Source organism: Geotrypetes seraphini, chromosome 1 (genome assembly GCF_902459505.1).
Source record: "Geotrypetes seraphini chromosome 1, aGeoSer1.1, whole genome shotgun sequence".
In the NCBI taxonomy this organism is placed as follows: Eukaryota; Metazoa; Chordata; class Amphibia; order Gymnophiona; family Dermophiidae; genus Geotrypetes; species Geotrypetes seraphini.
The window spans coordinates 82,490,459-82,506,835 of NC_047084.1; the positions used below are offsets into that span (position 1 = coordinate 82,490,459).

The 16,377-nt window shown below is 44.8% G+C and overlaps 1 protein-coding gene across 4 annotated transcripts in view; it reads right to left on the reverse strand.

Moving 5' to 3' along the window:
• The window catches only part of POLI (DNA polymerase iota), a 62,903-nt gene that overhangs the window by 39,515 nt on the left and 7,011 nt on the right, over positions 1-16,377 (reverse strand). For all 4 annotated transcript variants that reach the window (XM_033934209.1, XM_033934199.1, XM_033934227.1 and 1 more), the window contains exons 4-5: positions 6,550-6,693; positions 451-687 (exon numbers count right to left, since the gene is read on the reverse strand). In XM_033934209.1, the coding sequence (XP_033790100.1) occupies positions 451-687; positions 6,550-6,693 (381 nt within the window). The remainder of the gene's footprint in view (positions 1-450; positions 688-6,549; positions 6,694-16,377) is intronic.

Here is a 16,377-nt window from a genome sequence, read left to right on the forward strand (position 1 = left end):
GAGGGGGGAAGAGAGGGCAGACAGGGGTTCTGTTGATCCTTGCTCTGCATTTGTGATTTATAAAATGACAAGTATACAGAATATTGTTTCCTTTTATACTTTAATAAAATAAGTTCAGGAAAACCATAATTATTTGAGGCTTGTGCGGGTGGGATCAGATGGTTTGCAGGGATGGGGCGGGGACAATTCATTTACCCACGTCATTCTCTATAGCACAGGCTCGCAGCCATGGGGAGATAACCTGCTTGTCCAGAAAGACACACCTATTGTACTGGAAAGTAACATTCCTCCCTCTCTCCTTTTTGTGACTAAGCAATAACAAAAAGAACTGCAGTTGAATTCAGCATCTGCAGATAGGACTGAAAACCTCCTGCTAAATGATCTATGATGTTTCAGAATAAATAGCTCAAACTTTTATAGGACCCTGACTAGTGCTGCAGACTAACTTACCAGGCACTTTACCCAGATGCTTCAGACTGTCCATCATATGCTGACAGTTTTCAGGCAAGAGAACTGTTTGTTGGTTTGGTTTAAAGGTACCGCACACCAGTTTGGATAGTAGTTTATTAGAGGCCACTCCTGCACAGCATGTAAGACCCATTCTACTATACAGTGTTTCTCTAACCTCTGCTGCTATCTGAGATCCAACAGCCAGCCGGACATGCATCACATCACTTATATTCAAAGCTGAAACACACAAGGCATGAGGTTATTGTGCATGCAACACAACCGCTGTAAATATCAGTGTTCTTGGGCTTTAAGGGCCCGATTCTATAAATACCAATCAACCATACTGCACCGTTTATAGAATCACGCCTAGGGGTGCCTAAACGGACTTAGGTGTCGCTAGGCATTCTATGAGGTGGGTGCCAGTATATTAGGCCTGCCTCAAATGTCTACCATGCCTATTCTCTACCCATATAACTAGAAACAAGACTTCTCAATATATAAGCATGTAGCCTCACTTACTATCTTTCACATCAAAGTCATACACAGTGATAGGACGGTGGGTTCGACTATAAGAGCTACGGCTCTTAGTCGGATTACACAAATCTGAGTGTATGTGAAAAATTGCATTATATTTTCAACATTTATATTCAAGTCTTATTATTTGATTTATATATTGAGAAGTCTTGTTTCTAGTTAAATTTTAGTCATTGACTTTGACCTCTCACTTTTGTATATTTTTGAGAGCGTTTTCCTCACTCCTTATTATTTTTGACTTATTCTCCACCCATAACCACGCCTACTTTTCAGTTAGGCATTGTTAAGTGTTGGAGGGTGCCTTGACTTAGGCATCGCTAGGCTCCATGTCGATAGCCACACGCAATCCTAATTAGCAATTAAAATATTTTGTTTTAAATGGTTTTTTAAAAGGCATGGTCAATTACCACACCATTTAACCCATTACAAAACAACTAGTTTACACACTTGCAAATTTTAGTAAGGCATCGCTAGGCATCCATGATTGGGGTGCAAAGCAGCTCCTAACATAGGCACCGTTTATATAATCAGGCCGTTAGTGTACAAATCCCATTTTCTAAATAAACTTCTGCGACCTCTCGCAAGTCAACTTCTCTTTTTTGTATTTTATTTATCCAATTATACTGTATAATTCAGTAACTTTCTTTTTTCCAAGATTTTGTTCAGGCCTAGTACAAGACATGTGCACAGCCTGTCCCTCCACTTCCAAGGTGTCTCACTATATATTTCATACTCAAAGATTAGCGTCTTGCCTGGATAATCATCTTTCTGTTAATCCTCTCAGGAGTCTGTACATATGGTGATCAATCCATTCCAGCGAACTGGACTTGCAGAAGTGTAAATACTTACAGTTTTGAGAATCTTCCACATGGTGGTGGAGCACAGTGTCCCCTTTCGTTATGTCGCAAAGCAATCAAGCTCCACTGGAAAGAATACAAAGAAGGAGGGAAATGGGGAATAACCCTGCATAGATTACACAATTCTGTTCTGCTCTGTAACTTAGAAACAAGAATTAGAATAACGACAAACAGGAATTTGTATAAAACAACCTTAGAGAACCAACCTGCTGAGTACAACTAACACTAACAAGGAAGTCAGAAGCTGAAGAATGCACTTACGTATAAGATTTATTCACATACAGCCATTTGACATACAGGAGAAGAGCTCCAGGCTTCGAATCTAGAAACATCTAAGGCAGAAAAGCAGGTGAAACAGTATATACTGAGAGCGGGCTTTATGGACTCCTAAGAGGATTAACAGAAAGATGATTATCCAGATAAGAACATAATATTTCATTCTGTTACATCCACTCAGGAGTCTGTACGTATGGCGACATACAAAAGCAATGGTTGACGTGGGCAGGCTCTTCTATCCCTCCTTAGACAAGACCGAAGGCCCAAAAGCAGCATCCTCTCGAGCCACTACATCCACTTTGTAAAATCTAGAAAAAGTATGCAGAGTAGACCAAGTAGCTGTTCTACAAATCTCTGCGGAAGGAACTGCCTGAGACTCTGCCCACGAAGAGGTGACACTTCTGGTGGAATGCAACTTGAGACAGACCAGCGGCTGTTTACCACAGGCAATGTATACCAAAACTATGACCATGCAAATCCATCCAGCTAGAAAGGCCTTGAAAGCCAGCCTGCCAAGCCTGGACTGGCAGGTAAGCACAAACAGATGGTCTGAAAGGCGACAGTCATTGGTCCTGTCCAAGTACTGGAGTAAAGCACTCTGCACATCAAGGTTTCTCAAAATTATATCCTGCTTCTCTGAGCCTGTAGGTTGAAAAGCAGGCAGACGAACCTCCTGACTGCCATGAAAATCAGACACAACCTTCGGAAGAAAGGAGGGAACAGAACAGAGAGTGACACCCGCTTCTGTTATTCTAAGGAAGGGCTCCCTACAGGAAAGAGCTTGCAGCTCCAAGATACGCTGAGCTGAAACAATAGCCACCAGAAACATTGTCTTGACTGTGAGATCCAAGGTGAAGTGTCTCAGAGTGGCTCATATGGGGCCTTAGCCAGGTCTTTTGAACAATGTTAAGATTCCATGAAGCAAAAGGACAGCACATCGGGGCCAGAGCTGGAGCGCATATCTCAGGAATCTTGTCACATCTGGATGAGCCATCAGTGAAACCTTGCCACTCTGTGCCAGGAAACAGAAAAGCCCAGCCACCTGCATTTTCAGGGAGGCTACCGCCATGCCTTTCTCCAGATCAACATAAAGGAAAACCTGGATGACCGGAATGGAAGCCTGTAGTGGCTGCACCTGGTCCTTCCAAACTGTTGAAAAGCCTTCCAAGCTTTAGCATAGGCCACCATAGTAGACAGCTTCTTAGCCTGGAGCAGCATGACAATAACCATGTTTGTGAAGAAGGACTCTGCCCACCATCGGCCATGGGGAAAACATATATAGCCCAACATTGGCCATGAGGGAAACATGTACAGGAGGCCCTTCGATGGCCAAGTCAGCACTAGAGCATCCAGTCCCTCGGCCTGAATATCCCTGCGCTAACTGAAGAACCGTGGCACTCTGGCATTGACACTTGTGGCCATCAGGTCCATGATCAGCTGACCCCAAGCCTGCACAATCAACTGAAAGGCTGCAGTACTGAGACACCACTCTCCTGGACATTCTCCACTCCTGTAATGTGGGAAGTTGAAATGTCCAGAAGATGAGCCTCTGCCCAGGCCATGAGCAGAGACACCTCCTGGTTCCCCCCCGACGATTGATGTAAACCACTCTAGTGGCATTGTCCGAGAGAACCCAAACTGACTTGCCCGTCAGCAGCAAAGATCCTCAAGAGTCCCGCAAAGCCAAATCGCCCTCAACTGGCACCGTATGCCGATGCACGATGGCTGAAACCACCGCATCCACAACAAGCGACTTAAAAGGTATCCCTATCCCTCTCTGGGATGAGATTCAAGCGAACCATAGGCCGCGCAACAGGAAGTTGTTTCCAGCACCTTCCATTATGTGAGCACAATATCCTGAATATCCTGATGCAAAAGGAAAAGAAGGGGGGGGGGGCAAGCGGATTGCTCAAAACAGGGGGGTCCACCACACACAGGGACTACTTTTGCGTCTTCGAACTGCAAAACCAATAAAACTTGAATAAACTCCTGGAGCTCTTCCCGCTGAAAAATGCACACCACAGATGCATCCGCCCCCTGAGAGGATCTTGGGGGGTCTACCAAGGGGTCCAAAGTCCTCAACAAGTGAAAATGCTTTCCCAAACAAAAAATCATCATCCAACAATACCCTCGGCTGCTTAGACTAAGCTGGAGGGGGTGGGGGACAGGATTGGAACTGGTGCTTAGGGGGAACCAAACGGGGATGGATGGGGAGGGCGAAATATCACCCAAAAACCTGAGACCCCCGGGTAGGAAACAGGACCCCTGGCCACCTGAAGATAAGTCTTGCACAAGGCTAATATAAAATCTGGGGAAACCCCCCTGGCAGGATATTAGGAGCAGGAGACCAAGCAGAAACCTGCCCCTGTCTCTCCAACACAGGGGGAATGTCACCTGAGGCTGTAGACAAAATGGAGGAGCTTCCCGCCAAAAAAAATTCCCCTCGAGGCCTGCAGCAGCAAAGAGGCCTGAACCGCCCCAGCCGCTAAAGCAGGCAAGCCAGCAGCAGTGGTAAGGGAATCACCAGCACTATCGGCGGTAAGGAAAACCTTATTTCCCTGACCAACGGCAGCTGGGGAAATTTCTGTGTGAGTGGTAGGGGAAGCCCGGGCTTCCCCACTGTCTGTTGACATGCAAAGCACTCGCGAATTGGAACCCTGCTTGCTGGCACCTAAAGCCGATGAAGATTCCCCTTCGCGGCAGGCGGCGCACTGCGAGCACAAGCCGGTCGCATTGATCTCTCGTCTGGCGCACAATGAGCACTTTTTCTCTTTAAAAAGTGCTCATTGCATAACCCACTACTAGCTGAAAGAAAAAGTGCCGGTTAGCAATTAAATGCAATTAAAGTCAATTGATGGCTTCCCCTCAGACCAGCATTGCCTCAGGATTTTTTTTTTTTTTCAATATAACTTTACTTGAACAGACTCCACTGGCTCTCTAAGCCATATGCATTGCCGGTATCGGTGGCAAGGCTTACAGCTGAGGCACCTTTACAGAAAAAATTTCGGGGAGACTTGACCCGTTGAGTGGCACCCCTGAGGTCAGATGGACCCCTGAAAGGGTCCCCCCCAAGCTCAATCCGGAACCACAGACAGGGACCAGAAGGCCAATAAACAATTCCAACAGCCCTACATTAAACCAGGGAAGACTGCATAGGCTTATCACCTCCACCTGCTGGAGACTGAGAGCAGACCAATTGTACTTGGGACTGCACAGTCCACTTGTACTTCAGCCAAAAGTTATGTCTCAGTCTCCACCTGCTGGTCAAAGTGAGCTATTACACATCAGTGAGTTGTGCCAGTCTGGAGAGATGCTTAAGAAAGAAAGGATTTTCCAACTTAGATGCTTCCAAATCCAACTCCAAACCAAGAAATATTCGGACTGCCAGCAAGACTGACCCCGATCGAGACCTACATCCCAACAGAACCTTGCAGCACGACAGATATGGGCAAACTAAGCAGCCAATGCCCTGATATCCCAAGGGTTCTTACACAGGGCGCCCACAGCCTAAGCTCAAGCCACTGAGAAACTCAGAAGGCGAGCTGGCTTCCAGAGGAATGAACTCCGAGCCCTGAAGATACACAGCAGGTTCCACCCCAGATCCACCCTAAGGCATGTCCTGCAGAGCTGCAGTCCAACTCAGCGGAACCTGCTTCCTTTCCCAGGCAGAAGATCCTCAAATATGGGGTCTCGGGGCATCAGAGCCTCAGTAAAAACAAACTTAGGCCAAAAAGAAAACAAAATTGGATTTCTAGACTGCATAAGCAGAGCAGAACACCTCTGCACAGTTTGTTTGCAGAAATGAAACTGAAAGGGGACACTGGGTGCCGCCTCTATGTGGAGGTGCTCAAAACTGTTAAGTATTCATACTTCTGCGGGAACGGATTGACTATCATATGTACGGACGCCTGAACGGATTTAACAGAATTGCAGTTAATGGGCTACAATTAGGATTTGCATGTGAGGTTTGCTAAGCACTATTCTATAAAAATCTGCATGCTTTTTAGCACCCAACTGAAAAGGAAGCATGATCATGGGAGAGGCATTGGTGAGTCAGGGACGTTTATTAAAGATGTGCACAGAATTTGGGGTATCTGCATATAGCTTACTCACCAGGATTTATACCACGTTTCACCTAGTGTAAATCCTTGCATCTTAAATTGGGTGCGGACCCCAGCACTGCATGCTATTCTATAAGCAGGGTGCAAATCGGCATGCCATTTATAGAATAGCATGGAATATTTTCAACACCCAAATTTGAGCACCATCTACGAATCTAGTCCCATATTCATAGCTACGAATAGATTGGGCTCTCAGTGATGCATTGTCTAGAAGCAGATTCTCATTGGATATATAATCACACAGTTTCAACATTCACCTCTATCTCCCCCCAAATATTATAGAAACCAAAGTAAAAGATGCATTCACATACTCTGATGATTATATATATGTCCAGACACATAAATTGCTGTGCTCTGTGATTGTCTTAGTCTTCTCTCCACCATTTCAGTGAGGTCAATGAAGTTTTCATCAAATCCAAGTCTTTCAACCATTTGACAAAATTCCTCCAGCAACTCTGAATTAAAAAAAACAACAACCAAAAAACAACACAACTGTTTGGGATATCAAGTAGTTTAAGCTCTCAATAAGCAAGAATGTTCAGTATTTAATCGTGAGGCAAAACATCTAAAATATAACAATGTATGCTTTTAATTTCTTCACCATCATACATAATTAATCTTAGAGTTAAGCAACTTACTGAGTTATTACAGAAAGCTCTGTTTCCTCATTCAAAAAGGATGCATGTACTCCGCCTATGGGCATCTTTGTACTATTCCCCTGCAGGTTTCTACCATTACTTGACTAACCTCCTCTTTTACTAAGCTGTGCTAGCATTTTTAGCGCACTCAGAAAAGGTAGCACGCGCTAATCCCGTGCTAAGCGGCTAAAACGCCAGCTCAATGCTGGCTTTAGTGTCTAGCGTGCGTGCTAAAACCGCTATCACAGCTTAGTAAAAGGAGCCCTAAGTCTTTGAGGGTAATTTTATAAAAGAGCAGTGAAATAAGAGCAGGAACGCACCTGTCTGTAGTTTGTTTATAGAGATACTTTGGCACTTTTGTGCCTTTATAAAATACCAGCACAAATACTGCAGAAAAAGCGCGCCCCCCCCCCCCCGGTACTATTTTGTGGGTGGCCCGCGTTCTGTATGCGATCTTGCACACTGGGCAGGAAGAGAGGCTCCAGCGCTGGCTGACTTGAAACTTCCTGCTGCCGTTGCGTATGCCGGGACTCCTGCATACGTGTATCTGCTGGGACTCATTACCTCCTTTCTCTAGCCTGCCGCTGCTGGTCCGGGGGTACGGAGAGAAGACAAAGGCAGGAGTCCCGGCAGATATGCAAAGGCTGGAGTCCCAGCATACGCGATGGCAGCAGGAAGTTTCAAGTCAGCTGTCGCCAGCGCCGAAGCGTCTCTTCCCGCCCAGTGTGCGAGATCGCATACAGACTGCGGGCCGCAAAATAGAAGTACTGCTGGGGAGGGGAGCAGGAAAGGGAGAAGGGGTGCTGCTGGACAGGGGAGAGGTAAAAGGAAGGGAGAACAGGTGCTGCTGGATCTGGCAGAAAGGGAGGGAAAGGAAAGGTGCTACACACTGGAGGTAGTTTGCTCATTCACCCCTATTTTCTCATTATGCTTTTGTTTTTTTTAAATTGATAAAAGTTTTTATTGAAGCAAACAACTGCAGAAATCAACGAAAAAACAACACAGCGGCATAAATAGATGTACATTGATGGAACAGAAAACTACATCAAGATCGTCCCCCTCCCCCACCCACCCCTCCCACATACAGCCAAGTTTAAGGGCCTCTTCTATTAAACTGTGCTAGCAGTTTCTAGCGTGGGGAGCAGCGCAGGTCATTCAGCGCAGCTCTCTGCGCTAGAAACTGCTAGCGCAGTTTAATAGAAGAGGGGGTAAGTAACAGATTGAAGTTTCCAATGTTTATAAATATTCCATACTCTAATAAAGGCCCCCATTCTATGGTGTTTACGAGAAGTAAGCATATACAGACAATACCAGTTATCCAACTTGGTTGATTCCACAAGGCAATACCAGTTATCCAGATTGGTTGATATCACAAAGCAGCCACAGCCAAATGGGCCGCAGAAAATAATAATTTAAGAAAGGTCACCTCCTCCAGCTCACACTCTGGAGGAAAAAGATGAAAAAAAACCCCATGGTAGGTAAACAGTCAACAGTTCTCCCCAAGATAGAAGAAAAGAGCAAAAGCAGAGGACCAATAGCCCCGTAAGAGAGAACAGGTTCACCACATATGGAAATATTCCCCCCGCTTCCCACAGCCCCGCCAACAGAGATCAGAGCCCGCCGCTCAACGGGAAAGACGGAGAGGGGTATAATACCACCTTAATAAGACTTTAAAGCCATTTTCTACAATGAGCGAGGCCAAACTCAGCGATTTCACCTGACGCCAGGTTACAGCCCTATCATCAAGAGACAGAGAAACCCCCCAGATCAGCTTCCGAGGCAGCCATACGGGCGTTTAAGCATTGATAAATCTGAGAAATGGTGCCCTTATGCAAAATCAGTTCCAGGAGAGTCTCAAATCTAGATTTCCCCTGAATTAAGTCTGCCACCATCCCGGAGCTACAGATATAATGTCAAATCTTAAAATAGGGGTAATGATCACCCGGGGCATCTCATGATTTGAATCTGAAGTCTCAAGTAATTTTTAATGGAAGATCAAGTGTTAATGAAATAACGCGGGTAAATACCAAATGGAGATTTTCTATTGCAGCCCAAAAGGAATCCAGGGTAACCACCGAAGGCTTGAGAAGCAGCTTGATTTGGGATAACTGAGTCAGATCTTGTTCAAACCATGGGACTCTATCCAGGCTTGTGTCTCCTCCAAGCTCACCACCACTCCCAGTCGGTGGTCCTCCCCCGCAAGGCTTCAACAGGATCAAAAACGTTGAAACTTCCGCCTCCAAACCTGTAGGCCATAACGACTCTTCCAACCCCATCAATTCCCGGGGGGACCTCTGATCGGAGATTCATTGGTGCTGCGTTTCCAGGTGCAGGGGGAGGTTCAGGTCCAGCAGGGCTCAGCGATAACTAGCCATCTAGGCTGAGCCTTTCCGTAGCTCAGCTGCAGAGACGCCCAAAGCCAAAGGGACTGTAAAAGAAGTTATTATAGTCTGGTGCGGTGTGAGTATAGCCGACAGAGATAGAGGGATTATCCTCTGCCTTCCTCTTGTTTTCGGCATCGGAAAAATGGTAATAGAATTTGAAGAAACATAAAACAACGCTGAAGTAGGAACTCACAAACTCGCGTCCTGCTTTATCGCCATCTTGGTAACTATTTGTATGCTGTCGAGTCTGACTACCCAGCGTTTTCCCATACTTTATTTTTCACTATCTCTTGCAACAATGCTTTCATCCCTTTTTAACATTAGGCTGCCTCATCACATTTTAGCTGGGTCAATTTCATTTAAGAACATAAGCAATGCCTCTGCTGGGTCAGACCTGAGGTCCATCGTGCCCAGCAGTCTGCTCACGCGGCGGCCCAACTGGTCCAGGACCTGTGCAGTAATCCTCTATCTATACCCCTCTATCCCCTTTTCCAGCAGGAAATTGTTCAATCCTTTCTTAAACCCCAGTACTGTACTCTGCCCTATTACGTCCTCTAGAAGTGCATTCCAGATGTCCACCACACGTTGGGTAAAGAAAAACTTCCTAGCATTCGTTTTGAATCTTTCCCCTTTCAACTTTTCCGAATGCCCTCTTGTTCTTTTATTTTTCGAGAGTTTGAAGAATCTGTCCCTCTCCACTCTCTCTATGCCCTTGTAAGTCTCTATCATATCCCCTCTAAGTCTCCTCTTCTCCAGGGAAAAGAGACCCAGCTTCTAAAATCTCTCAGCATATGAAAGGTTTTCCATACCTTTTATCAGACGTGTCGCTCTCCTCTGAACCCTCTCGAGAAACGCCATATCCTTCTTAAGGTAAGGCGACCAATATTGGACGCAGTACTCCAGATGCGGGCGCACCATCGCCCGATACAACGGCAGGATAACTTCTTTCGTTCTGGTTGTAATACCTTTCTTGATTATACCTAGCATTCTATTCGCTCTCTTAGCAGCCGCTGCGCACTGTGCCGTCAGCTTCATTGTCATGTCCACCATTACCCCCAAGTCTCTTTCTTGGGTACTCTCATTCAATAATATCCCTCCCATTGTATAGCTATACCTCAAGTTTCTGCTTCCCACATGTAATACTTTACATTTCTCATAGTTGAACTTCATCTGCCATCTCGTCGCCCATTCCCCTAGTTTGTTCAAGTCCCTTTGCAATTCTTCGCAGATCTCTTTAGTCCGAGTTCCACTAAATAGTTTGGTGTCGTCCGCAAATTTTATTATCTCATACTTCGTTCCTCTTTCTAGATCATTTATGAATATATTAAATAGCAGTGGCCTGAGCACCGAGCCCTGCAGGTCACCAATCGTGACCTTCCTCCAGTCCGAGTAGTAGCCCTTCACTCCTACCCTCCAACCAGTTTCTGATCCATCTATGTACTTCTCCTCCCACCCCATGGTTCTTCAGTTTCCAGAGTAGACGTTCATGGGGCACCTTGTCAAAGGCTTTTTGGAAATCTAGATATATGATGTCTATGGGGTCTCCTTTGTCCATCCGTTTGTTAATCCCTTCGAAGAAGTGCAAAAAGTTCGTTAGGCACAATCTCCCCTTGCAGAAACTATGTTGGCTGGTTATCAGAAGTTCGTTTCTTTCAAAATGTTCATCGATGTTTTCTTTTATCAGTGCTTCTGCCATTTTACCCAGAACCGAGGTCAGGCTCACCGGTCTGTAGTTTCCCGGGTCACCTCTTGATCCCTTTTTAAAGATGGGTGTAACGTTGGCTATCTTCCAATCCTCTGGGATCATGCCTGTTTTCAAGGATAAGTTGCAAATTTGCTGTAGTAGTTCCGCTATCTCCTCCTTTAATTCCTTCAGAACCCTTGGATGTATTCTGTCCAGACCCGGGGATTTGTCAGTTTTTAGTTTTTCTATCTGCCTGCGCACGTCTTCAAGGCTCACCTCCATGGATGTTAATTTTTCTGTTTGACTTCCATTGAAGAATTGCTCAGGTTCCGGTATGTTGGATTTGTCTTTGTTTGTAAATACAGACGAAAAGAACATGTTAAGCCTTTCTGCCACTTCTTTCTCCTCCTTCACCACTCTCTTCCTGTCTCCGTCGTCCAGCGGTCCTACCTCCTCCCTAGTCGGCTGCTTCCCTTAAACATATCTAAAGAATGGTTTGAAATTTCGTGCTTCCCTGGCTAGCCTCTCTTCATACTCTCTTTTGGCTTTTCGAACCACACGGTTGACATTCTTTTTGATACTTCCTGTGCTCTTTCCAGTTCCCCTCAGTTTTGTCCTTTTTCCATTTTCTGAATGAATTTTTCTTATTGCCTATCGCTTCCTTCACTATTTTGATTATCCACGCCGGGTCTTTTGTTCGACTCTTTTTGCACCCCTTTCTGAATCTGGGGACATATAAATTTTGCACCTCGCTCACCGTGTCCTTGAAAAAAGACCAGGCATGATTTAGCGTTTGCCATTTTTTGGAAGTGTTCCTAAGTTTCTTCCTTATTATTTCCCTCATTGCTTCGTAGTTTCCTTTCCTGAAGTTAAAAATTGTCGCTATGGTTCTTTTACCTTTCGGTACTCCTACCTCAACCTTGAACTTGATCATATTATGATCGCTGTTTCCCCAACGATCCCACTACTTCCACTTCCTTTGCAGGTCCCCTTAACCCATTTAGGATTAGATCCAGAGTGGCATTTCCTCTCGTCGGTTCTCGTGATTCATTTTATTTTTCTTCTGTTTTAAGGTTTCATTTGATACTAGTGCTGCCCAATTCAGGAAAAAAAATTGATTCGATTCAGCCTATTGAATTGGTTTTTAGATTTGATTCGATTTTCCTGCCCAATTGGGTTTTTTTTGTTTTGTTTTTTTCAAACATCCTGGTGGTTTTATTTTACAGCCTCTTCACCCCCTTTGCCTTCTCCTAACCACACTGGTGCTGTGGTGTAAACAAAATAAACAAATAAAAAAGACTTTTCCTCTCTCTGTTAAATCCTAGCTCACGTTTGTGGTCTAACACCAGCTCTGGCAGGATACACATTTCAAATCTGACATATTGTAATCACAAAACAGAAAATAAAATTAGTTTTTCTACCTTTTGTTGTCTGGTCATTATTCAAATTTTGTTGGTCTCAGGCTCTGGTTGTCTTCTGATAACTTGCTTGCCAGGGTCTCCTTCTTTCTTCTTTCTCCCTGCTAACCATCTATCTTCAATCTCTGTCCTTCCCTTCCGTTTCTCTTCCCTCCCCATGAGGTCTGGCATCTTTCCTTTTTTTCGTCTCCCTCCACAGATCCACCTTTTCTTAACTACCCTTTTATCCAGCATCTCTCCTTCCTTCTCCACCACCCCAGGGTCCACTATCTCTCCCTTTCTTTTCCCCAACTACCATCCTATCCAGTATATCCCCCCGTCCACACCATCCCTTACATCCAACTTCTTTCCCTTTCTGTTCCTTCCCTCCCTAAATCCCATTGTCCATCATCTCTCTCCCTCTACTTTATTTTCAGACCCATTTCTTCCTCCCAAAAGTCCGGCATATGCACATCTCTTTCAACCCCCCCTTGCCTCCCTCCGTGTACTTCTATACCAGGGTCCCCTTCCCCTGAAGGTCTGTCTCCCCTTGAAGACCTGTCCCCCCCTTGAAGGCTTGTCCCCACCTTGAAGGCCTATCCCACCCTTGAAGACCTGTCCCCCCCTTAAAGGCCTGCCTGCCTGCCCCCCTGAAGGCCTGCTTGCTTGTCCCACCCCGAAGGACTGCTCACTCCCCCCCCACCCCCCAGAAGGCTTACGCATTCCTCCTGGCCTCCCACTGGGGTCCGGCTTCCTCCCTGGCCTCCCCAAACTGTTTAACTTCCAGGAACAGCCTGCAAACAAGATCGCGGTGCTAGCGATCTTAGTACCACGTCGGAGCTATTTCCTCCATCGCGGTCCCACCCTTCCTCTGACGTCAGGGGAGGGGCGGGACCGCGATGGAGGAAACAGCTCCGAAGCGGTACTAAGATCGCTAGCACCGCGATCTTGTTTGCAGGCTGTTCCTGGAAGGTAAACAGTACGGGGAAGCCAGGGGGGGAAGCGGAAGGCCATGGAGGTGGAAGCCGGACGCTGGGGGGGAGCAGACAGCAGAACTTCCCGACTGATCCTCCCCCCTCGCCCTCTAAAGCAGGTGCGGCAGCTGATGCTCCTGCTTTAGGGGGCGAGGGTCAGGCGAATCGGGAAGCCAATTTTTTTTTTTTGTTTTGAACCAATTCGAATCGATTCACCCTAAGTGAATCGGTGAACCAATTTGAATCGTGAATCAGGCAGCACTACTTGATACATATGACTCACTTATGTGGTTCCTGTAGCAGATTTTGTTTTGTCACTATTGCATTTACCTATTTTATATTTATAAGTTGCTGCTCTCTGATTACTCTTTATCAAAAGTCATCACCCATTCCCTATGTGCAAGTTTAAATGTCTTCACTTTTGGCAGGGGGATTTTCAATTTTTGCCGTTCGTATACATGTAGTCATGCAGCTTTTTTGAGTGCTAAGTGTTTTCAGTTTCACATTTTATGCCATTTTTTGCCCATTGCTTTGTCTCTTGAAAAATACTTAAGGTCTCCTGGCCCGTCATTTACAGATATGATAATTTTTTTACCAGAGTTTTTATCAGCATTTTACATTGTGTCATACAGGAACTTGTCTGCGCTTTGCTCCACTCTTTTATTATTTAGTTTAAATGGTCCTTTTCATAGATATTTCTGGGCCGGAAACCCACAACCCTACCTGGAAGTGTGTTTAGATTCCATCTATTGGAGTATCCGAAGCTCACTGCAGCACATCTTAACCATCCCAGCCATCGAAGCTCTCCCCAGCCTTTCACAGCATCTCTCATATATTTTTTGCAATGTTGCTCTTCCACACTATGCTGTGCTTCTTGGCTTTATTTCATTTAGATGGTTTAATTTTTTGTATTTTTTTTTCATCGTTTTCCCGTGGCTTGTCTTTTGTTTTATTCAGTTTTTCTGCAATGGTGCCTTCCTATATCACATGTTATAACGTGTTATGCTTTAGACCTTGTTGAGTTTTTTGCTTCTCGGCACCAGTGGAGTTTGGTTCATATGGCCGATATTGTGCATGACATACAGTGTTTTAAGGTTTTTGCAATTAAGACCCAAGATGGAAGGTATCCGCAATAACATAGTTGACATATTTTTCTTTCTTAGTACTTTTTTCTTCAGATTTTAAGTGTTCCAGCGCCATCTATTGACTATGTTTTGATTTACACTGTTTAGAATTACTGTATATACTCTAATATAAACTGGGATTTTTGGGCCAACAAACTGGCCCAAAACTGGGGGTCTTGGTTTATATTTAGGCCAACTCCCACCCACCCCTTCCCAGACTTATTGCATGCCTCTGCCAGGTCTCCAGCCCCCTTCTCTCCATGCCCCGTCTATTGTACCTCCTCTACCGTTGAAATCCCTGATGGTTCAGAGGTGTAGCAGGCAGGAGTCCCACTCCTAACCTGGTCAGTCGCTGCCGCGAGTTCCGGCCTCAGCCACTGAGCGGTACTGAGCAGGAGTGTGCTTTGGTGCTGCTGCTTGGTGCTGAGCAGCTTCCTGAATGGCTCCCACAAATTCTCACAAGAAAGAGCAGGGAGGGCAGGGCACTTGAATATTAAGCCACCCGACTTATATTACAGTCAACCATTTTTCCTCCTTTTGGAGGAAAAATTGGGGTCTTGACTTATATTCAAGTATATACGGCATATTCTAACATCTTCACTCATTATCCATTACATGTATGGTTTTCTCATTTTGGTGTTATATCTAAAATGATGTTATGTTTTCATTTATTATTCTTTTTCACCCAAGACTATAAGACGTTCAGAAAAGAAATAAAAACCACACTTTTCAAGAAATTCCTAAAATAGATATAACAACAAGACCACTATAAGCCCTCAAGATCTTCATTACCTCTCCAACTATTCTCTACAATTCATATAATTCTGTAATTCTGTAACTCTGTAATTCTTTTATTCATTGTAATTCTGTCCTTAATACTAATCTTTTGTAATCCGCCTTGAACCGCAAGGTAATGGCGGAATAGAAATCCCTAATGTAATGTAATGTAATGTAATGTAATTCTTTGTGAACTCAACATGTTTACTCGTATTTTTTTTATTAAAGATTTTATGTTAATTACAAGTCATAATTATATTTATGATCTGCCAGCCTTTTTAAGTTGCTTATTATCATTCCTTAACTCTATGTATGTAGACACTATTTTTGTCTTAGTTTGTAAATATATGTTTTTTTAGATCATCATCTACACCCCTGAAGCAGGCTCTCTTTTCAAAGCCGAAACATAGACCGTGTTGGGTCTGGAAGGATATGGAAGATAGAGTGGTCATTTTATATGTTTTATATTTTAACAGATGACTGTATTTAATAAACTCAATTTTATCTCATGTTGATGTGTACAGTTCTTTCCCCACTTTTCCTTTGCCGAGAGTTCAAAGGGACAGGCCTTTCCTGTGCTCTGAGGCAGCTTTCTCATCCAATAGACTGGAGAGGAGCACTGCCTAAGCCAGTGCTGGTTCCAATGGCCAGCGGGGCACTAGTTTGAAGGCACAGCCGACTGGCAGGAAATGGGTTTCCAGTCCCGGGGGGGAGGGGGGGAGACAAATGATGGTCCTGCATAGCTGAGGAAGGCAAGAAGGTATCTGTGCATGTGCAGTCAGTGCTGTTAAAAGTTTCTGGAATTATTCTGAATGCTGAGCAGTATCCATCTCAGGCTCTATTGAATGACTGCACAATTGGGCCCTGCTTGTCCTTAAAGAACTTTATTTCTCTGGAAGTCTTTATTCAAACTAAATCATTCCCTTCACACACAATCAAATCTGATCCCATTCCATTAAGGATTTAGCTCAGGCTTTTCTCAGTAGTTCAAGGTAAGTTACACTCAGGTACAATAAGTATTTTCCTGTCCCTAGAGAGCTTACAATCTAAGGGCTCCTTTTACTAAACTGCAGAAGAACTTCTTACCCCAGGCCAGTGAGGTAAATGCTCCGATGCTCGTTCAATTCCTTTTAGCATCAAAGCATTTACCTCACCGGCCTG